This window comes from Crocuta crocuta, unplaced genomic scaffold (genome assembly GCF_008692635.1).
Source record: "Crocuta crocuta isolate KB4526 unplaced genomic scaffold, BGI_CrCroc_1.0 scaffold165, whole genome shotgun sequence".
NCBI lineage: Eukaryota > Metazoa > Chordata > Mammalia > Carnivora > Hyaenidae > Crocuta > Crocuta crocuta.
Window position 1 is genome coordinate 947,984 of NW_027530502.1, and position 25,003 is coordinate 972,986.

The window sequence follows — 25,003 nt, forward strand, 5'->3', positions numbered from 1 at the left end:
TATCCGGTGTCCTGAATAGTTAATTTTAGCCATTCTGGCAGGCATGAGGTGGTATCTCATTGTGGTTTTGATTTGTATTTCCCTGATGATAAGTGAAGTTAAGCATCTTTTCATGTGTCAGCCATCTGGATGTCTTTTTTGGAAAAGTGTCTGTTCATGCCTTCTGCCCATTTATTCACTGGATTATTCGTTTTTGGGGTGTCAAGTTTTATAAGTTCTTTATAGATTTTGGATATTAACCCTTTATCTGATATTTCATTTTCAAATATCTTCTTCCATTCTGTCTGTAGCCTTTTAATTTTGTTGATTGTTTCCTTTGCTGTGCAGAAGCTTTTTATCTTTATGAGATCCTAATAGTTCATTTTTGCTTTTGTTTCTCTTGTCTTTGGAGACATGTCAAGTAAGAAGTTGCTGTGCCCAAGGTGAGAAAAGTTATTGCCTGTTTTCTCCTCTAGGATTTTGATGGTTTCCTGTTTTGCATTTAGGTCTTTCATCCACTTTGAATTTATTTTCATATATGGTATAAGAAAGCGGTGTAGGTTCATTCTTCTGCATATTGCTGTCCAGTTTTCTCAACACCATTTGCTGAAGAGACTGTCTTTTTTCCACTAGATACTCTTTCCAGCTTTGTTGAGGGTTAGTTGGCCACATGTTGATGGGTCCGTTTCTCAGTTCTCTACTCTGTTCCATGGGTCTATATGTTGTTTTTGTGTCAGTACCGTACTATCTTGATGATTACAGCTTTGTAATACAGCTTAAAGTCCAGAACTGTGATACCTCCAGCTTTGGTTTTCTTTTTCAGTATTACTTTGACTCTCATAGTCTTTTGTGGCTCCATACAAATTTTAGAATTTTTTTGTTCTAGCTCTGAAGAATGCTGGTGCTATTTTGATTGGGATTGTAGTCAATGTGTAGCTTGCTTTGGGTAGTATCAACATTTTAACAATATTTGTTCTTCTGATCCATGAGCATGGAATGTTTGTTGATATCTTTGTGTCTTCTTCAATTTCTTTCATAAGCTTTCTATATTTTTCAGCACGCAGATCTTTTACCTCTTTGGTTAGGTTTATTCCTAGGTATTTTATGGTTTTCGGTGCAATTGTAAATCCTTATGTACTGCTGCCGCATTACTGGTGTATAGAAATACAACTGATTTCTATATGTTGATTATATATCCTGTGACTTTGCTGAATTCGTCTATCAGTTCTAGCAGGTTTTTTTGGTGGAGGCTTTCAGGTTTTCCATGTGGAGGATCATGCCATCTGTGATCCAGTACACATATTTTTAAGTGCTAGGTACTAAGGTTATAACAGTTAGTAAGAAAAAAAAACACTTGTCATCAAAAATTTTATAGGTTCTCTGAGAGAAAAGAACAGGGATAGGGAAGCAGGCCTGCGTCTCTACAGATCAGAGCAGACTCTCCAAAGCAAGTGCTTCCAGCCTTCCAGGATCTTTCCCCCACGGAATCCCCCAAATCCCCTTCCACTTCCCAGCAAAAATGTCCCCGAATGTGCAAAGGGACAAAGTCATGGGTTCTTTTTTCTTCATTTCCATAGACAACATTGTGTCCTACGAATTCCAACATTTCTTCACTAACTCCAGCTTTGTACATCTGTGTATGTTGACACCCAATTCCAGCAGAGAGGGCAAGATTTCAGGGTGCCATGGGGTCAGTTCATTCATAAGCAATTTGCAAAGCTGGGAAAGAGGACAATAATGCAGATAATATACTCCATGGTAACAGATTGCGTAAAGAGCAAGGATTTTTTTTTAACTAGAAAGAAACAGATTGCCCTAAACATTTAGGTAGTTTTAGTCTAAGTGAGGTAAATGAAGTCTGCAGTCTAAAGAACTGCTGTTGTTCACATAATAATTCTTTGAACACACCTAAGCCACTCACTCGAGGTTGAAAACCAGCTGGCTGCCAACATAGTGTCTATACAGTGCTGGATACTAGATCACTCACTCGCTCACTCACTCATTCAGTCATTTAATAAGCATTTATTGACTACCTACCACAGGGCACTCTCTTAATCAAGCCAAGAGTCATGGAGCATTCTCTGTATGCAGGACACTGGGCTAAGCACTCTCCACATAGTGCTCCCGTGTATCCTGTGGGTTGATGAAACAAATCAGCGAAGTGATGAGGTGATGAGACAGACTCCAACACAACCAGTCAGACTCCAGGGAAAGGTGACGCGTGGCCCAGCACCAGCCCAGAAGAAGCTCTCAGTCAGAGCAGTACCCAGCTTATGGAGGCTGCATGCCAACCTGCTGGAGGTACACGCCTGGGCTCTGGGACCCCAGAGAGACAGTTCATTTACGGTCGAGCATCTCTGGTTTATTTCCATTTTCCACCAGCACACCTGCCTTAATTCATTTTCTCTTCCTCACTTTAAAAAGAATACCAAATTTAAAAATCTGTAATGTGCTCTCTAACCAGTGGGATTATTTTCTTCTGTCCCTTGATACCTGTGGGGTAATTACACCTGGCTTCAAATAACTGTTTTTCAAGAACCTGTTCTGTATTAGATGTTGCCGTGGGGGCGGAAATGCAAGTGCACAGGCAGTGGGCCCGTCAGCGCCAAGAGGAAGCAGGCAAACCGCACTCCTGCCAGCCGGGTCTTTTGTTCAGCAAAGGCCCAGGGTTATCAGGTCTTCCTGTGTTTCAGAAAGAAAAATCATTTTTTCCTCAATATTTTAATACAAACACTAATTCAAATGTTTTGTAAATACAGTGGAGGACAAATAAGACATATTTCTCAGGCTGAAAGACAGTAAACTTTGGTTTCTCCCTTTAAGAGACTCATGACCTAGTCATAATGAGATAGTAAAGGAAGAGACATACGGAAAAGAAAATTATAACGTGAGAGACAGGTGGTAAGTGCCAGAGAAAAGGAACATTATACATGCAGTCGCAGGGAAGAATTACACTTTCAGCCAGGATGCAGCAAAGGGCAGGAGATGCAGTATTTGTGCTGGCCTCAACGAGTGTGGACAATCTCACAGGCAGTCCATAAAGAAAGGGCATGTGAAGCACTGGGAATGATCTGAATGAAACTCTATAGGTGGAAAGGTGCCTATGAGCAAAGAGGAAGGGAGCAGTCGGGTTTCCTTGTGGATTCTGAAGAGGGAGAGCAAGAGGGATGGATGGCAAGGTGGGACCGATCGTGCAGGACTGAGGGATTCACGGTGAGGCTCGATTCTGTGGGGTGGGGTTCCAGGACGCACCTGTACGCAAGACGGTAGGCTCCTTAAAGAAAGTCAAGACATTAAAATGAGGTTGAGTAGTCCAAAACGTAGGGAAAGGCTACGTATCCTACCAACTTCTGGGTGACTCTCGCAGATTCACAAATTCTATGCTCTAAGAGCTAAAAGCAACATTCAGAAATGAAACCTGTTTAGCTTTGTTAATCTAGTTTATTATTTGATCACAGAACTTATTTTTCTTAAAACATTTATCTTTACCCTCAAAAGAGCAAAAACATTCAGTCAGTATTGTTGATGCAACAGGAAAGCCATTCAGGCCGTCACGCAGTGCGGTGACCGGATACAGACGGTTGTGGTGCCTTAAAGACTTTTTAAGAGGAGTGTGAACCGGAAGAACAAAGGGGAGAGACGGGGTACTGAAAGTCACTAGGACGCTATCACAACAGTCCATAGCAATCATAATAGCTTCCTATTACATGGCTCTCCGAAAATGTGACACCTTACTTGAGGTGCTCTTCATATTGTATGTAGTGTAACAAGAACCAGAATTGGGATAAAAGCAACGCTCACTATCAGGGCGAAGATGGATCAGCCAGAACTCACCCTCACCCTTCCCATCCCCTCGGCTTCCTCTTTTTCTCTCTCTCTTTGTTCTGCTCTGCTCCAGCCTTTTCTCCCCCAGCTCTGGCACATATGCCCTGTAACTCCAATTTGAAAGAAAACAAACATCTGACATTTGGATACTGCCATCAAATTATTTTTTGAGCAGTTGGGGCTCATGTCCCTCTCTTTACTGCCCTCTGCCCTTTTCTTTAAGGCACATTGCAAGCTAGAACTGACAGGGAAAGCATGTGGTTAGTTCTCTCTGTGGGGGTGTTGCGGGCTTTAGGATGGGATTTGGTGCCAAATCCAACGTTATCTTATTCTTCCAGGTTCGGAACACATAAAGGTTGACAGCCAAGAGGAAACTAATTTCAGCTTTTGTCAATAACTAAGCAGGTACCCGATCTCCCCTCCCTCTATTCTCCTTCAGATCAGACTTTTCTGATATTACAGCTAAAATACTGGGCAAAATCCAGAGGCCACAAAGGCTCTGGTTCCCTACAAGCCCTAAGTGGCTGCATCATTAGAGCAGATTCCAAGCCTCCTAACCCAAACATCCATTCGTATGAGTAGCAAATGGCCAGTCTTCCTCCCCACCTGTTGCAGGTGATGCAGAGAGCCCACGGGAGGGTCATCGCTGCTAGGCAAGTACCACCCAGTCTGTGCAGCCTGCAGACTGGCAGTGTGCAGCTGGGCATGAAGGCGGCCCCTCAGTCAGTCACTGGGAATAGAGGAGCATCTTCCTGTCTCTTAATTTCAGGGATACTGTCAATGATGGAGAGACAGCACAGTGAACGTCAGACTCTGCCAATCAAATCTGCAGATTTTCCTCCAGGGAAGAGAAAAATACTTTGGGAAAGAATGGAAATTAAGAAGCAGAAATTTCCTTCTCTTAGGGCTGAGGCACAAACATGACCCAAGAACAAAAGCATTTCCCTTTCCCCAAATGGTATTATTCTAGGAAAGATAGACAGACCTACTGCCCAAGCTTCTTACTTCACTGAGATGTCAGATTCCGTTATCAATAATTAATCCACAATGGCCTTTCATAATGGCCTTTGACAGTCTCCTTCAATGTGAATATCCCTGAAAGGCTTAACATCCACAGAAGCTAGAATGTTGATGGGAATTAGTTTTGCTGAGGGCTACACGGGAAGCTTGGGTATTGGAAACAAGAAGGTTGCTGAGCAAAAAAGTGGAAGAGGAAAAGGAAATAGAAGACCTCAAAGTTCTCTTGCCAACTTCATGTTGCATATCTGCTTGGATGCTGAAATGATAACACCGTCATTTTCTCCAGGGATTTCATGGATGACTCTGGGTAAAGTCTTGGATGTTAACAATGCCCTATCTGCTTTTTAAGTAAAAATACCATATTGGAAATGTGGGAACTTGTGTGTGTATACACACATACCACATAATATACATTCCATAACATATATATAATATATGAGTATATATTATATACAATATATATAATCATTATGTTTAAAGGGATATGTTTATTTATCACCCAGTTAATTTTATCTACCTTATGAATTTCACATTAATTGGGAGGAATGGCAATAAGATCCATATGAGCTAACATGATTTCTGAGGCTGATCAATTCCTAGGAACATTTTCTAAGAAGGAACAAGGTAAACAGACATATGACATCCTTAGGACCCCTAGTTTTACAATAATTCGAAATAGAAATCATGGCACAAACTGAAGAGGAGAATTTTAAATTATTACTTTCAAATTTGCCACCTTAGTTATTTCCAGTGGAACAGAAACCCTTTCAGGATGATGTGAGCTTAGAATTTTGTTAACAAGGTAGGGATGCGCACTTCACATCTTGTAGCTCACAAACGCAGCGCCTCTCTGTGAGAACAGAAGAGTGGGCTATGTATGCTACTGTGGTTTAGGAAAAACGTGACAACCTAACAATAGACCTGCTTGTTGGGAGGAGCTGTAATTTATTTTCCCTTGTATTCTCTTTCCACGAGACTTCACAGAGAGCCAAATGCATGCCCATGCATACATAAGGTGAGAGAAGAGAAATTAATATGCCTCACCCAGGGAAATTTCAGTCACCTCGCGCTAAGCTGCTGGGCTCATCTTGGGAAAGTTCATCCTCGAAGGCTGAATAAAATTTCTGCTGTTCCACTTTTTATATAAAGTATCATGTTGTTTGCTTAGAAACGGAAAGTTCATTTTATGAAGCATTGTTACCATGATTATGTTCTTCAGAGTATTAGCTCTGCTATCGTTTTTCAAGTGTGCTCCTTTAATAGTTTGCCCTGCTGACTTTCTAGACGTTCTCTGAATGGGGTTTTCTCAGCCATTTTTACCTTCTGTCCGTATGATTTAGATCTGGAGAACTGCAGTGGAGAAGTGATTCGGGGCAAAACAATGGGGGAACATATGCCTTCTTTTTTTAAAAGTCATAGATGGATATGTATGTCTATCCAACTTTGGGGGAAAGCCTTTTTTTCATTCTTTTTTTTTTAAATCTGTGCTCTACTACTTGATGTACTCACATTAAAAAACATGAGAACAGATTAAATTTGTCCTCAGAATTCACAATTTCTTTTCACAGAATTGAAAACCTTTGGTGAATGTTGCTAAGTCCCGGCGTTCTTGGGTGCTTTGGTTTGTGCTTGACGTCACATTAAGGAGGAGAAAATTCCCACAGAGACCGTACTTAGTTCTCCCCACTAACACCTCTTCTTGCTTTGAGTCTTCTCTAAGAGTATATGACACCTACCTCTGCCACATGCAAGAAATGACTTCTTTTCTAGGAGGTGACTGACAGCAAGGAGACATCCAGCTGAGGTGACTAGTTTTTCAGAAAGGGATAAAAGGAAAACTAAGGAGATCTGTATGAAATGGGTTCTGTGGCAGAGGTGGGGATACAGGGACACGTTCAGGAAAGCTATCACTGCATGTGGAAAGGAGAGGACTTTGAAAGAGAACTGAAGGAAGCATGTAAGCTGGAACAGTCTGTAGGGAGAAAAAAAGCTAGGTGATAGCAAACTCAATATCATAACTCCATAAAGAACTTATCCGGCATGGAGGATTTTGGTTTATAAACAAGTTAGATGTTATCAGATTATCTCTAGAAAATCAAGCATGCATTAGCCTGGATCAGGATTGCTCCGTCTCGGAGGTGTTGACACCTATGGCCGGATACCTGTTTGTCATGTGGATGTGTTCTGTGCACGGTAGACGAGTTTACGGTACCTGCAGGGAGGCCTGCACCCACCGCATGCCAGTGGTAGCCCACGCCCTGAGTCCTGACAACCAAAAATGTCTCCAGACATTGCCACATATTTTCTGGGGGCAAAACCACTCTGGTAGGGAACGTGTGGCATAAACCATGGTTTTTAACCTTGGTGGCAAAGCAATAGAGCAGACCGTCAAAATACAAGTGCAAAAGGCTGTTTTCTAAGATTGATATTTAATGGATCTCTTTTAAGTTCTTAAGATGATCTCTTGAGCCTAATAAGTGTCATCATCCATTTAGGAAACAATCAGTGAGTGCCTGCTATGTGCTCTGCACTGCCTGAGGTGATGGGGTACAGAGGTGAATGAGACACTGTCTCTGATTTAGAGAGGCTTAGGATCTAGTGAAGAGATGGACACAGAACAGCTACTTCTCTAATGTTGTACTCGGTTTCCTTCAAGTTAAAGGTACAGGACACTGTGTCCGCACAGAGGGAGAGCTGGTAGACTGATGGCAGTGTTTAAGGTCCCGCTATCCTTCTATCAGAATGGCCAAAACTCAAAGGCAGTAACGTCAAGGAAGTGAAGCCAATGGAACTCACATACTCAGCACTTGCACTACTTTATGCTTATAGGTACACAGACACTTGTACACACACATAAGCCCTTGTACACAGACCCGTCACTGCCATATTCATACCAATATATACATGCACTTGTGCACATATCACTGTATACATATACACACATATATACACTTGTACACACACTTTACTGTGTGTACACATACATGCATACATACACTTAAACACACACACTTCCCAACTGTACATATGCATACATAAATATACCATTGCTTCCCCACATACACATACTTCACAGCTGTGTACATATCCACACATATATGCTCATGTACACATACTTCATCACTGTATACATATGCATATATACTTGTACCCATTCACAAACACTTCATTACTGTGTACAAATATACACTTTACTACTGTGTACATGTACGTACATATGTGTACTCATACACATACACTTCACCACTGTATGCATATACGTATGTATATACACCTGTAAGAGAAATGCTGTGTGTATAGAAATAGTCATAGCAGCATGTAGAAGATGCTCTCAGTGCCTCACCCACACCACCTTAGCACTCACTATTTTCATATATGCCAATGGCTTCTTAGTATAAGCATCTGTGACTCTGCCGGGGAGCCTTCCCAGTCATGGAAGCATGCCCTGCCTGGAGCAGCTATCATGGAAGCATACCATCCCTGGAACAGCTATCATCCAATGAAAACTAAGAGCTGTCCCACCTAGCTAGAGAGTAAACTGAGTCTTCCATCTCTACTCCTATTCTGCGCTGTTCCCCAAAGGACTCCAGTGAGAATGAAACCCTCTGGCACTCACCGATGCACTCTCTGTTAGATTCTTTCTTGTCTGTACCTCACATCTCTACTCCCCTCTAAAGCGCCACATCAACTATTTGAACTCAAATGTGCTTGAGGGTCTTGGGATCTGCTTCTGGGACAACCAAGTTAAAGACATAGCATTATTTATATTAGCTAAAGGTGTAATGAAAAGAAAAGGAAAAAAAAAATCCTTATCAACAGAAGCATGGCTAAATAAATGTAGCACATCCGTATAATAAAATTCTATGCTTTAATAAAAATGAACCAACTGTAGCTTCTCATAACTACCTGAATGAATCTCACCAAACTTAATTTTAAGCAAAAAAATACTACAAAACAATATGTACTTTATGATTACATCAGCATAACCTTTAACATCAGGCAAAATGAATTCCTGGTTGTAAAAGGTATGATGGTGGTTACCTTTGGGAAAAGTTAATAACAGTAATCAGGGGACCAGTAATGGTCTATTTCTTAACAGCCATATTACATGTATATGTTCACATTGTGAAGATTCAGTTATTTATGCACTCCTTCTACGTATAGAGTTAAATTAAAAGTTTTAGAAAATCTAGGGGTGCCTGGATGGCTCAGTCGGTCCAGCATCCACCTCTTCATCTCAGTTCAGGTCTTGATCTCAGGGTCTTGCATTCAAGCCTCACATTGGGCTCCACACTGGGCATGAAGCCTACTTAAAAAAAATGAAAACAAAAACAAAGTTTTAGAAAATCTACATGTTCATCATAGGGTCTGTGAGAAAAGCAGTAGATCATGTAACAGGGAGGGTCGGAGTGAGGGCAAAGAGGGTAGAAAACGACCTGGTAATAGCAGGAGCTCGCATTAAAGAGATCACTAATGAAGACTGGGGGCCACCAAGGGGCTTCGGGCTAAAATAAACAAAATAAGCAAAGGCCGTCCCTGAGGCTGATCTGTGAATTGGGAAGGAAAGGGACCAAAATCGCACTAATTTTCACACACTGTGCCTTCCCTGCCCATTCCTCATTCTTACTCCAAGAAAAGATGATTCCTAGCTGAGCTGTCGTGAGTGCTGAAAACTTCAGCAATAATATGTAGAACAGAGATGGGGAAACCAGCATAACTTGTAATGAAGCATTAGAAGGATTAGCCATGCTAACTATTCAAGAGAACTTGAAGAGAGTCCTTTTCAAAAGTCATAACAACCTAAAAAACAACAACAACAACAACACACACACACAATGTTCTTTCAGTGGCTTTTCTCGAACACTCACTTTCACTGTATACAATAGGTACGTACTGAGCATGTTTCATATGTCAGACACCTAAGCGGTGCTTTGCCACAGGGAGCTAGGTTCTGCTCATAAATATCCATGAGAAATGCATCAGCAATTTTGTTCCCAATCGGTAGATAAGTTCATTACTGATGGCCCCGGATTTATTCTTATTCTTTCCTATCTTCCTGCCTTCTGTTTGTAAATGATTGCTTGCTCTAGGCAAAAGATTTTGATTTCTTTACCTCTTGACCTCCAAAAAGGTCTTCCAAGGGTGATGCCATTTTTCTGTTTTCTCATCTATGTCTTTATTACAATTCATCAAATTAGCTCACCGAAACCTCAGTGATTGCTTGGCTGTAAAATGTTGTAAAATTGGAGCCAGGTTGCTGTTAGTAGCTTTTGCAATCTTCATTAGTATTTATGAATGTGAACCTAGGCCGCGGCAGTAATATTCCCATTACTGAAAGCCTGTTAAGAGCCACATTATTGTCTTACCTTAATTGGACTTCTGTCTGAGAGGAAAAAATAAAGAACTGATTTAATTGTCTCCTGCCATTGACCTATGATATTTTTAAGGCATGGGCTTGCTTCATCTCTACCAAATGGGCCCTAGGAGGGCTGGTCACCTTGGTACTAAACTTCTCCAAAACAAAAAAATCCATTAAAAACTGGGGTCAGAACTAATTGGATAATGAGCTGAAAGGAGAGGTCATTCTCCCGACTTGAGGCCACATTAGGCTCCTTCTGAAAAGTCAGGACCTCATTTTGAGCAGCCAGATAGTGAAGGACTTGAAATTAGATTTTCGAGGTTATAAATCTTTCTGAAAAAGAATCCTGCCATCTTTCCAGTTCTTTTTCCCTCCTTTAGTTTGGGTTCCTTCCTGCTCCTGCAACAACAAATGGATTGACTTTTCCATTTCTAATGTTTGTTCGTTCCCTGGGTGGGATTCTACTTTGGAAATCACTCCAAAGAATATAAGCTGATTTCCATGACTCTGGTTCACTGGCTTTATTTCCCAGGTGAGCCATTGGACTTAGAGGCAACTTCAAATGCATCGAGAAGGCAATGAGAACAATACCCTAGAGCTTCCAGCTGCTCTGTCACTAAAGTCGCTCTAGCAACATCTGAGCAAGAGCCTAGTTCACCTACCTGCCCCCTCATGAACCCAGGCCAGCCATGTTTGAAAAAACGTTAGAAAAAGGATCATTCTCTCTTGTGGAGTATCTGACAGACATGGGTCACCTTTTTCTTCTAGATTCTCCTTTCAGTCTTTGAACTGGAGTATAGACACAGCAGCCCTGTATCCCAAACTACCAGGCCACTTCCGCTGACAGTGGGTCTTTGTTTAGAATTTGTGATGCATTTATTTGAAATACTTTCATATATTTTTAGGGATTCAAATGATTTAGACACTGGGCCATACTGTGTTACATATTTAACAAATTCAGTGAAAGGTAAACTGACATTAAGACACAAAATTTCACCAAAAGTACTCTTCGTTCACCACCCTCTTATCAAGCACTTGTTATAACACTGGCAGAATATCATTTCCATAATTTCCTTTGCAAGCTGCTGTGCCTTGCCTTGCTCAATTATTCTTTATACAGGTTTAACTTGTTAGTTTCTTTATTTTTATGAAAATAATACATGTACCTAATTTTTACACGAATTCAATAGGCTTATAAGAAAGAACAACTGTCTCTCGTTTTTCTAGCCAATTCCACAGTTACTCTGAGTCTTTTGATAATGTCCTCCATTTTTTCTCTTTCTGGAATGCCTGATTCAGTGTTGAAATTCCCCAGAGTATTCTTCAGCTTTTCTGTTACACTTTCTAGTTTGATTCTCAGTATTTTTATCACACTTTGAGAGTTTTCTCAAATATACCTTTCAATTTTCTACTGAATTTCTAATTCTGCTGTTTCATTTCCAGAAGCTCATTCTTATTCTCTGAATTTTCCTCTTGAAGAATATACTGCTCCTGACTCATGGATGCAACATCTCTTCTTGTCTCTCCCAGCACATTATTGCTTTAAAGCATTTGCCTCTTGCTCTGTGTGCTGCCTCTATTGACTCCAAGTTTCTTTTTCTGGTCATTTTAGTCTCTCTCTTTCTGGTTAGAAGTTTACTCAAATATCAATCTATGTTTTCCTTTTTATATTATATTTTGAATAGGTAACACATTCCCATCCCTTAAAATGCAAAAACTACACGAAAGAATTCAGTAAAATTTTCCCTCCCATTTTTGTCTTACATCTGCTCTTCTCTGATTTCTTGTCTGTCGGTAACCATTTCCTCATATATCTCTCCCGAGTTCCATTATGTACATAAAAGAAAACAGATTCTTCTATTTTTCCATCTATATAAAAGATAGCATATTAAGGGGCACCTGGGTGGCTCAGTCGGTTAAGCCTCTGACTTCAGCTCAGGTCATGATCTCCCGGCTCGTGGGTTCGAGCCCCACCTCAGGCTCTGTGCTGACGGCTCAGAACCTGCAGCCTATTTCAGATTCTGTGTCTCCCTCTCTCTCTGCCCCTCCCCTGCTCATGCTTTCTCTCTCTCTCTCTCTCGCTCTCAAAAATATTTTTAAAAAATTTAAATGATAGCAAATGAAGTGTTACAGTATATGTACACTACACCTTGCTTTTTTTTTTTACATCTGAGGTGTAATTTAATTTTTTATATCTCTATACTATGTGGCACATAGAAGGATTCCTCATTTCTTTTCATAGGTATATAGTATTCTATTTTTTCATTACTGATCGTTCCCAATGTTCTTCTATTATAAACAAATATAAAATAACTAACATTGTCAAAACATCATTTGACACATATGCAAACATATATATAGAATACATCACACAAATTGGAGATGCTGGGTCAAAAGTTACATGCATTTGTAACTTCAAAAATCTGTGTCAAGGTGCCCTCTATTTGAGTTACACCAACTTATCTACCCACCAGCAGTGTCATGAGGCTTCTCTAGAGCTTCATTAACAGAATATGTACACAAATGCAAAACAGTTTTAATGTATTAGTTTTCTATTGCCTCTGTAACAAAGTATCACAAAGTTCATCACTTATAGCAACATAAACTTCTTATCTAACAGTTCTTGAGGTTAGATCCAAAATGCATCTAAAGTAAATTGTAATTTTATGCATTTTGTGAAGTGTACCTTTACTTTTTCATTGTGCTTGATGCCATTTAAATGGAGTGGCCTTTTTCTGATTATAATTTGAATATATAAGTTGTTTATATTTTCTAATATATCTTAGTAAATCTCTTAGTAATCGTTACATCAACAGGAGCAATTGATTATAACTATGTGCCCAGTCCCCAATCGTGATCATCAGGAGAAAGAAACACTTGCAATATTAATCCCCTAGAATGACACGATTAATGAATACATTTTATTTGTGTCTGGAACAGCATATTTTCAAATTTTAATTATTAAGTATTTTCATTATGAAATGCAAAACCACACAAAGACTATACTGAACCCAATTCAAATTATGAAGCACAATAATACAATAATGATTCATGAAAACCACTTCATCTGAACAAGAAACAGGAGATAACAGGTAACCATGCAGGTGCTCTCCCCTGTCCATCCTTCTGTATCTCCTCCTCACCCAATACGCATCATCCTGAACTTTGTCTTTATAATTCATCTTTTTCTTCAAAGTTTATCACTTCCATTTGTATCCCCAAATGGTATGTTCAGTTTTGTTTATCTCAGAAGTTCATTAGAGTAGAATCAGATAGTCCTCTCCCACAATACTGTTTCTAAAATACATCTGTCTTATTTCCCATAGCTGTTGTTAGTTTTAGGTCACAACAGATTATTGTGAATAATACACAAAATTTTCTTTCTGTGCTGTTGGAAATTGGAATTTTTTCTACTTGTGTTTCCCTTGTAAACAGTACCAGTAACATTCATCTACATGGTTTGGGTTCATATGTGCAAGAATTTCTCTAGGTTACATGTGCGAGAATGTGATTTCTGGGTAATAGATATGCAAATATTTAACTTTACTACCACCCTATATGCTCCAAATTTCTGTGTGTGGTTTCCTTTTGCTCTCTCTCTATATATATACATTTTTGCTCTCTATATTTTAATGCAAGCTTTTTATGGAATAACAGTTTACGTGGCTTTTATATAATTCATCGTATAGTAAACATTTGGGGGTTATACAATCTCTAGTTCTTCTATTCATCTCTACTATTATAGTGGGAAAGGAGCAATAGATAGTATGTTAACAAATGAGCAAGGTTGTGTTCTTATAAAACTTTATTTATAAAATAAGTAACAGGCAGAATTTAGCCCATGGGTTATAGTTTTCCAATTCATGCTCTACAGATACTTCAGTACAGATATTTCATTTTTAAATAATTTTAATAGCAAATTACTTTAGCAAAAAAGAAAGGCAGGTAAAACAAATATGACAAAAAATAAAGTTAGTTAATTCTAGGTGACCCCAATGCTGTGGTGCTTACTGTACTTCCTTTCAGCATTTCTCTAGATTTAAAATCTTTCAAAATAAAAAGGTAGGGAGGAAAGAGCTCTTGAAAGTCTAAATATATTCTGCCCCTCTGCTTTAAAATAGCCTCATGAAAAAATAACAGCAACGTTCTGTAAGAGTAAGAGCTAAAGTACTTATTTATGATCTTTTAAAAATGTTTTAATGGTCAACATTTTCAAATACTTAAGAAAAACCATGAGAATGGAAATGTTATTACTATAGCCTCAGGAGTAGGAATCACTATCAGAATTATTAGGTTAACATTAAACTCAGTTTGTTTATTCGATGCTTACAAATCTTCAAAAATTTTAGAGACTCCTTTCATATGTTACCAATAAGTAAAATATTAAATATTTTGACACATTTTACATCAAAGGCAAGAACCTCAGATGTGTTATTAATCCTATAAACCTCAGCTAGGCAACAGCCTCCCCCAATATTCAGTTGATGATATTAGCTCATTTCCAGAAAAGATTTGTAAAAGCCATGTTTTACATCTTTAGTTTTTATACTGTTAGCCCACAGGCCAATGGTCTTACCAGTAACTCTTTCCAGCTCAGAACACGCCAAACCATCAGTTTTGTCATCTATCAAATATATCACTTTTAAGAAATTTAAAAATATTTGTGAAAATAATCAAGAATTTAAAATAAGAATATGAGGGGCGCCTGGGTGGCTTAGTCGGTTAAGCGTCCGACTTTCGCTTAGGTCATGATCTCGCGGTTCGTGGGTTCGAGCCCGGCGTCGGGCTCTGTGCTGACTGCCAGATCAGAGCCTGGAGCCTATTTCAGAGTCTGTGTCTCCCTCTCTCTCTGACCCTCCCCTGCTCACACTGTCTCTCTCTCTCCTAGAAATAAATAAAAATATTAAAAAAAAATAAAAAATAAAATAAGAATATGAAACATACTCATTTTACAAATTTTTCCATATTTGTAATCTAAAAGCAACTGAACACTGTTAGGGATCTATTGCATAGTCGAAAGTAAAAAGGTTAATAGCACATATGAGGTTATATTTGATGTAAATATATCCAACATTTTACTTATATCCAACATTTTACTTACTTGTAACATATGAAAGGAGATTCTAAAAAAATAGTGACTTTTCATAAGCATAGACTAAATATGGTTAGTTTTATGTAACATAAGAATTCTAATATTGATTTTTACTCCTAAAAATATAGTAATAAGCATTTCAACTTCTATTTTCACTTGTCCCACAGATATTCAGGCAGTCTAAAGCTGTATCAATGGCAAAAAGGTTATACCATTGTGGGAAGAGATCAAGAAAAAAACAATGGAGTTGATTATCATACAATTTCATGTCTGGCGAGTGCTAAAAAATCAGAGGGAAAAATCTATTTTATACCTCTATATTACCTTACTTATAATTTTCATTTACTATTTGCAGATTAAGAAATGGAGTCAGGAAGGCCAATTTGGCTAAAGACAGACAACTATTAAAAGATAGGGATGAGAATCTCACATAAACCATCGAAATCCCAAGCCGTGCCCTCATCTGCTACGTCATTTTGCCTCACTGTAAGCTTGAAGCCACTCCACAGGAGTACAGGCACACATGGCCATATGTGATGGGTTTGTGGAATGTGGCAGGAAGCTAGGGAAAGGTTAGTAAAGTTGAACTGCAGGTGAAATGACAAAATCATTAAGAGAAAAAAAAATCAATAATGAGGAATAAATTTGGCATATTGGACTACACTTGCTAACAGATTTTTATATGTGATCTGAAACATTACTGTGAACCTCCCAACCCAGGCCTCCAGGGGCCCCTGTGAGGCCTAAGCAGGAAAAGGCTACTTGGTAAATTGTGACGTCTTCTTTCATTGAGGACAAAAGTAAGCCAATGAGGGACTCTTCTTCATAAAACATCTCACCCAATAAGCGTAAGATGTTTCCCATCAGCCAGAACAACATGAGCCCTAGAGAAGGTGGAGTGGAGTTCAGGGAGAAGGCTACAAAGACAGAAGACACCTGCGGAGGAAGACTTCCGTGCCCTCCAAATCCCATTTTCTCATTCCACGGCAGAGTTGTAGGGCACACATTAGCTAAACTATATTTCTCGGCCCCTCTTGACGTGAGGTGTAGCCCTAGAACTAATTTCTGATGAATGAAGTATAAATGGAAATGTGTGCCACTTCCATTTACACTTTTTTAAGAAGCAAGTAGGGGCACCTGGGTGGCTCAGTTAAGTGTCTGACTCTTGATTTTGGCTCAGGTCATGATATCATGGTTGGTGAGTTCAAGCCCCGAGTTGGGCTTTGCACTGACTGCAGAGCCTGCTTGGGATTCTCTCTCTCTCCTCCCCTCTCTGCCCCTCCCCTGCTTGTATGCTCCCTCTCTCCCTCTCTCCCCACCCCATCTCTGAAAGATAAATATTAAAAAGAAAAAGAAGCAGGTATGCCTACTTCACATTCTCTCCTTCCACTGGATGGATACTGATGAGAGGGAGACCCAGCCTCAATGTACAAGTTAAGCTGGGTTCCCAAATCACCATGTGGAGGGAACACGCCCACCAAACAAGACCTTAGATGGCCTCATGAGGGAGAAGTCAACTTCTCCCACTGAACATTTTCCCATTGAACAATTTGGGTGTGTTTATCAACACAGACAAGCCTATCCCAATTAGTAGAGTTTGTCTATGCATCAGTAGATAGCAGTAATATTCTTCTTCTACATCCAGTGAAAGAATAAAGGCCGGCAGTGTGAAATAGTAAGCACATAGTAGACCAAAGCTGGTAGCATAAAAATGGCTGATTGGAGTGGCAGGAGACATTGACAAGAGAAATACAATGAACAAGTAGCCAGAAGAGAGGAAACACAGATACAAGAGAGTTGCTGTTCTTGAATCCTTGCAGAAAGCTGTAAGAAAGAGGTTTGAGGGCAGGTCACTGGCCTAAGGGTTACTACTGTACAGTTAGGAACAAACGTGAAAGCACTGTCACCTAGCTTCTATATACTACTGGCGTCTTCAAGGTATCCAGACCATATGTTTACATGAATGAGAGTATATAATATATAGCATGAATATGCCCAAAAATACAAAAACATTAAGGTTAAAGGATTATGGGTGGGTTTCCATTTTTTTCCTTCTGAATCACATGAGCTTTTTTAAAGCATACCATACGCAGCCACCATGGAAAACATAGAGGTTCCTCAAAAAATTACAACGAGAATCCCCATATGATCTAGTAATCCCACTATTTGGGTATTTTCCCAAAAAAAGACAAAAACACTAATTCGAAAAGATATATGAACCCCTCTGTTTATTGCAGCATTATTTACAATAGCCAAGATATGGAAGCAACCCAAGTGTCCAATGATATATGAATGGATAAGGAAGATGTGGCATTGATATATGCAATTATACATATAAAGAGTTAATAAAAGACATTTTGCCATTTGTGACATGAATGGATCTTGAAGGTATTCTGTGAAGTGAAATACGTCAGACAGAGAAATACAAATACCATATGATTTCACTTATATGTGGAATCTTAAAAACAAAACAAACACACATCAGACTCTTCAATACAGAGAACTAGTGATTGCAGAGGGGAGAGGAGTGAGGGGATGAGGATTAAAGGTACAAAATGGGATTAAGAGGTACAAACTTCCAGTTATAAAATAAATAATTCATGGTGATCCAAGGTAAACAGAGGGAATAGAGTCAATAATATTATAATAACATTGTATGGGGACAGTTGATGACTCACTTACCATAATGAGCAGTGATGTAAAGAATTGTTGAATCATCATATTGTTCACCTGAAACTAAGGTAACATTGCATGTCAGTAATACTTCAGTTTACAAAAGTGGTTTAAAAAAGAAGTGTACCACACATTTATGATGAAAAATTTTTTCTGCATTTTGGAGAAAAATTCTTCCTATTAATTTTGTACTGTCATGAAAACGTGTAACATTTTGGGGTCTATACACCACAAATAAGCAATAAGGATGAGACACAAGGCTTTGCCCAATTGCTACTGTGAAATCTTTGAAGAAGTGAATATTTGCACAGCACATACAATATGACCATGTGTTTGCCAATTCCCCTGTTACGTAATAAGCTCCTTTGAAAGTAGGCTCTGTATTATTTTCATGATTAATCCCTGGCACTTGGCACACAGGAGGTACGCAGAAATGTTAAGTGGATGAATTTATGAATACATGAATCCTCTAGTAGCTTTCTTTTAATGTGTAAATTCAACGGTAGTAAAATATTTCAGCCTCAGAATCCCTATTCCCTGTTATTTCAGTTTTGCAAAGTGTGTAACATGAAGTAATCGATCACACCTAAGATACCTAAACAGTGTTGTTTTTCTTTCACTTTACATGTCACAGCTCCATTCAACCCAAACAAAGGTGCAGATAGCATTGTCAAGTTTGACACTTTTGGAGATGGCATGGGACGATACAACGTGTTCAATTTCCAGAACGTGGGTGGCAAGTATTCCTACTTAAAGGTTGGTCACTGGGCAGAAACCTTATCACTAGATGTTGACTCTATCCACTGGTCCCGGAGCTCAGTCCCTACTTCCCAGTGCAGTGACCCGTGTGCCCCCAATGAAATGAAGAACATGCAACCAGGGGATGTCTGCTGCTGGATCTGTATCCCCTGCGAGCCCTACGAATACCTGGTTGACGAGTTTACCTGCATGGATTGCGGCCTCGGGCAGTGGCCCACTGCAGACCTGTCTGCCTGCTTTAACCTTCCAGAGGACTACATCAGGTGGGAAGATGCCTGGGCCATTGGTCCAGTAACCATTGCCTGCCTGGGCTTTATGTGTACATGCGTAGTTGTGACTGTTTTTATCAAGCACAACAACACACCCTTGGTCAAAGCGTCAGGCCGGGAGCTCTGCTACATCTTGTTGTTTGGGGTTGGTCTGTCATATTGCATGACGTTCTTCTTCATCGCCAAGCCATCACCAGTCATCTGTGCGTTGCGTCGACTAGGGCTGGGAACCTCCTTTGCTGTCTGTTACTCAGCCCTGCTGACCAAGACAAACTGCATCGCCCGCATCTTCGATGGGGTAAAGAATGGAGCTCAGAGGCCAAAATTCATCAGCCCAAGTTCTCAGGTTTTCATCTGCCTGGGTCTGATACTGGTGCAAATTGTGGTGGTGTCCGTGTGGCTGATCCTGGAGGCTCCGGGCACCAGGCGGTACACCCTTCCAGAGAAGCGGGAGACAGTCATCTTAAAATGCAATGTCAGAGATTCCAGCATGTTGATCTCGCTCAGCTACGATGTGGTCCTGGTGATCTTATGCACTGTGTATGCCTTCAAAACTCGGAAGTGCCCAGAAAATTTCAACGAAGCCAAGTTCATTGGTTTTACCATGTATACCACATGCATCATCTGGCTGGCCTTCCTCCCTATATTTTATGTGACATCAAGTGATTACAGAGTAAGTCTTTGAATGGTTTCTTCTATTCATTGTTCCCTTATCCTGCCCATGTTTTGTTATGTAGGATTTAAAATAAACTTATTTCATCTCAGTCATTAGGTAGGTAATTATAAATGCTGTGATAAACCACCACAGTATATATGGAAATCATTCAGTATGTTTTAAAAACATTTAATTAGTGAGTACTATGTGCAAAGCATTGTGCTAGGCACAGAAAGGGAGATAAAGGTAAATGACATGGTCATTCAAGCAGTTTATAATCTAGTAGGAGAAAGATGCAACACACACACACACGCACACACCCCTCTAAAACTTTTAATTAAGTTTAGCAAGTGATTCACAAGAGGGCAAGAATTAAACCACTAAGAACCTAGTGAGAATGATTCAAATAAGACACAAGATGATCTGGGTACTACAGATTCATCTGTAAATTAAAACAGACTTGCAACATGAAGCCGATATCAGATCTAAACACTTTCACTCAAGCTTCAAATAAGCATCATTAGGTCTCTAAAACAGATTAAAATGTAATATAAATTTGTTATACATGTTCTACAACTTCAGTTCTTGTACATATGAGATTACATATGGATTATATAATATATATATGTATATATAAAATCCTTGAACTAGTTAAAAATATTATTGCATATATCCAAGTAACCTAATTAAGTTAGTATTCATAAAGGCTTTAGTAATGCATAGTTCAAATTTCTGGGCATCAATATAAGTACCATCTCTTCTGAAAGAGAGAGTTCACCATTCTATACTTTCTCAAATTATTGAAACCATCAGTCAGTTACTTTTGCATTTATATTTCTGATTTTAGTATCTTCCAAGGAGTATAAGGCTTTTTTCCCTTGAGGCAAGTGGTGTTATTCTCCATATGTCTTAAGTTGTCATTAGCTAAAGTTTTTCAGAGGCATTTCCTTGTTACACCTTAATTTGACAAAGTGCTTCTGTAGACTCTAACAGTCCCCAAATCTTCTATTTACCAGCAATTCCTATATTACCAAAATCTTGAACATTGCAGCTTAAAAAGACAAATCTATTTAAAACATGGCATCAAGAGACTAGCAAAGCTTAATGTATCTTATCTTTTAAATGAATCACAACAATATAACTGAAACTACGGACTAAACTAAAGGAAGAGCAAGGAAAATAAAGAACTTAAGTTCAATGTTGGTGTCATGGTCAGGCATTCTAAGACTACCTATAAAAATTTTTGAAAATGTGTCAGTAGAGAAATCATCAGAACCGACTCAGCAAAATCAAAGGTCATATTATATGAGCCACCGGGGAATCTGCACTGTTAGTGTGGGGATTAAAATGGATAACTATAGTTAATGCTGCCATTTCTGCCTTTCGTCCTTATGTGCACATGCACTTCCATAAATCTGTAAGAATTTTTTTAAGTTCTTAGGCAGCATCCTCAGCAGACTTGATTTAGGATATTGGGGCTGTGAACCAGTTACAATATTATTTTACCCTGGGTATATGATCTGAAACCATTCATTCTCAAAAAAGTTAATAAGAAAACAGAACAGAAAATACTACAGAGAATAAACAAATAGCATCATAAAAGTTTAATTTTATTGAATGAGTTAGCATTTATTTCCAAAAGACAAAAGAAATGACTTTGTTTGTTTAACATGATAGCAATATAGGAGATCAACTGACTAAATGAAATTAACTGAAGATGCCAGAAGTTTCACCACATGGCATATGGAAAATGGGGCAGAGGTTGTAGAGTGTTTGTTCAGGCCCATGCTAATTAAAGCATCCAAATCTGAGGCTTCACATATCCCTTAAAAATAATACCATGCCAAAAGTTACAAAAGAAATGAGAAGGCAGAATGGGGCCTCCAACCCATTGGTTTTCAAATTTGACTGTACATTGAATCAGCTGGGTAGCTTTGAAAAAAAAAAAAATATCGATACATGGGGCATGGCCACAAGGATTCTGATTTAATTGGCCTGGACTATGGCCTGGACATCTGGATTTTTCAAAGTCCCCCAAATAAAAGTCCCCCTTTCTTGCAGCCAAGACTGAAAACCACTGCTTCAAGGAATTATATGCTCTTAGTGTCTCACAAAGGTCTTTAGTGTGGCCTGCATTGTTTTGAAATTATTTGAAATATTTGTCAAAATTAGAACACTCACGAATTTTATAGAAATATCCATTTTCTTGGTTTCTCTTAACAAAGTAAAACATGAGGACCCAAATTCCTGCATGCAACACTGAGCTGGACCTTAGTGTTTAAGCCTCTAGACCGAGTGCACAACTACCAATCCCAGGATGCTTATGCTTGGCTCCTTGCACTTATGCATATGCATGACCCTATAAGCATATGAGACTATTGTTTTAGGAATTCCAAAGACTGAGGTGTAAAATTCCCCACAGGGAAATCAGGTGGTTCAGAAAGAACGAGCAGCATTAGAGAAGTCCCCAACCATTTACAGGCAGCTAGTAGGAATTTGGCCATCAAACAGTCAACAAGGTTTATGACTCAGTACTTTGCCACCCCTTGTGAATTGTAAATAAATAAAGCCCTATTCTAGTCTTCAAAAAGCTTATATCCCAGATGGGAAAAAAATTAACAAGCATGAAAGAATTCAAAATCAATACAGTTTATAATTAAATTGGTGATACAAGCTCTTAAATGCCTACAGGTTTGAAAGAAGAGTTGGATCAGTAAAAATGGTCTTTCCAGGAATTTCAAGAGGTGTGATTTCATACTGTACCTTGGTGGGAAAGTGCAGTTACGGCGGTTAGAGAAGACAGGCATGTAGGGAATATTCTTGAGGCAAGACAGGAAATGAACCAAGCAGAAAAAGGTAACATTGGTCTTACTCAAGTAGAAAATGGGTTGGGGGGAGGAGTCTAGTGAGAAACCTATGGGAATTGGCCATGTGGTCAACTTTTAACAGGCAGAGGAACTCATTTAAATAATGAACTTGAGTAACTCATTTAAACAATGAATAAGGGCTTCTCCGAGGACTTGCTGTTTTTAAAATTTTATTTTCTTTTGGTTGGTTGTTTGCTTAGGCCAAAAGTGATGAAAGGTAAGAGGGAAATAAAGGAACTAAGTCTTACTGATCAAATCTGAAACTTACTCTAGATGCTTTGCATAAGTTGAGTTCACTTATCCTCATTAGCACCCTGAAAGGCAAATGTTTTTATCCATTGGAAAGATGAGTAAACAAACTTGGAGGATAATTAACTTCCCAGGTGACACAGTTAAGAAACAGTAGGATAAGTTCTTCAGATGCAAATCAATACCTTTCATATTACACTACAGACTTCTCTGTTTTTAATATGGAGGATAGGTGGAGCCTAGAACAAGAAAAACTAATTGAAGCTAGTAAGCATCCAAGACCCAGCAAGCAAAAACTTGGGTAAGAATCCAAAAATTCAAAGGATCTTTGAGAAATTTTGAGGTCATCTCCTTCTGTATCACAAGATACTGTAAGACTCAAACATTAAGTCATCAGGGATCCAGTCATAGCTTACATGGTATAAATAAAGACTAGGTCATGTTTGGATATAAAGTTATCAGAATTAATAGTAATTACTGAATGTTTTGTTCATTCATGTCTTCCAAAAATATTTGAGTGCCTATTATGGGCCTTGGAGATAAAGCTATCAACAGAGACACATCTCTCTCCCCTTTTATAATTTGCAGTCTGGTGCAAGTGAGGGGAGGATAGGGATGAGAGGAAATAATGAATGGATGAAAATGCAGGGTAATTCATGCAGTGGTTTATGTGCTGTGATGGGAGGAAAAGGGGGTGATGCCAATGGATTGCTTTCTCAAACTTTAGTGTGAAAACAACTCATCTGGGCACCATGCTAAAATAAAAGATTCTGATCCAGTAAGAAAAGAGGGGGCTCAAGATTCTGGGTTTCTTGCAAGCGCCTATGTGGTAGACATGTTACCAAGCAAAGGACAATTCTGAGTATCAAGAAGATGGATTTTATAGGGCGTGGTGCAGGGGAAGCACTTTACCCACAGTAGGCAGTGACTTTGGAGGTCATTCTAGAATGACCTCCAAAGGCATAAATACTTACAAAGAAATTCTGATTTACCCATGACAACTCTTTTGAAGATTAAAAAAAGATCAAATCTCAAATTCTTTCAAAAAGTTTGCCACTCCTACTGTGTCTGTTTCTTTTCTTTTCTTTTTTTTATTTATTTCTAGGAGAGAGAGACAAGAGAGAGACAGCGTGAGCAGGGGAGGGTCAGAGAGAGAGGGAGACACAGACTCTGAAATAGGCTTTCAGACTCTGAAATAGGCCGGGCTCAGCACAGAGCCCGACGCAGGGCTCGAACCCACGAACCGCGAGATCATGACCTAAGCGAAAGTCGGATGCTTAACCGACTAAGCCACCCAGGCGCCCCGGTATCTGTTTCATAATACTCCACCAAAGGATGGGAAGGAGCTAGCCATGGGAATTCTATGAGCTAGTCAAAAGAAACAGCAAGTCCAAACACCCCTAGGCAAAAAAAAAAAAAAAAAAAGTTAAGAAAGGTGTATACAGCTATAGTTTAATGAGTAGATGGAAGAGTGATTTTATATGCAAGGTGGGCAGGAAAGCTAGATCATGTAGGACTTTATAGACTATAGCAAAATTTTAAATTTCAGTCTATATGGAAAATGAAGCCACTGAAATATTTTAAGCAGAGGAATTTAATGATTTTCTCTTTCATGATCTCACATTGTAGTGGGGGAAATGAAGCTGCTGAAGACACTGCCTTAAAGGCAAAGGTAAAGAGGGAAGACCAGTTAGGTGGCTGTCACAGATGTTCCAATCAGATGGTAGAATATGAACAATGGAGATAGAACCTGTCAAGAACCGTCAAAGGTTTTTTACTCATCTTGCAGTCTAACAAGTTAAACTGCCACGTTTTCAGGGATGCTAGCAGAAGACAGGAGACTCCTGATTCGGAGACAAAGGACTTTATTACTCACAGCCATCAGTGTAGCCAGAGAGTCAGCTTTTATTTAGGTGCTCAAAGCCCCAGTTTTCATTAGACAATGCAAAGTGGGCTAGGTGACGGGTGCATAAACAGTCTTCAATATAGGAACAGTATTTGCCTTAAAACTGAGAATGTCATAGCACAACACTGTTAGCAATCCTGTCCTTGTCTAAAATGTTGCCAGTGTGTTTATCATAGGTTTTTAGTATTCATTTTTATTTTTAAAATATATTACAATAAAATATGATTTGCCTTAATCACAGAGTTTTTGATGCTCCCTTAAAATTGCATCTCACGCCAAGTGCCTCCCTTGTCTAATCATAGTCCAAGTCCTGCCTTCCCCATATCAGGTCTGGGTAGGATGGTGAGATG

At 39.2% G+C, this 25,003-nt stretch overlaps 1 protein-coding gene across 1 annotated transcript in view; it reads left to right on the forward strand.

Moving 5' to 3' along the window:
* Positions 1 to 25,003, forward strand: part of GRM3 (glutamate metabotropic receptor 3) — a 218,673-nt gene that overhangs the window by 173,789 nt on the left and 19,881 nt on the right. Inside the window, exon 4 of the mRNA XM_077766787.1 lies at positions 18,583 to 19,649. Within this exon, the coding sequence (XP_077622913.1) occupies positions 18,583 to 19,649 (1,067 nt within the window). The remainder of the gene's footprint in view (positions 1 to 18,582; positions 19,650 to 25,003) is intronic.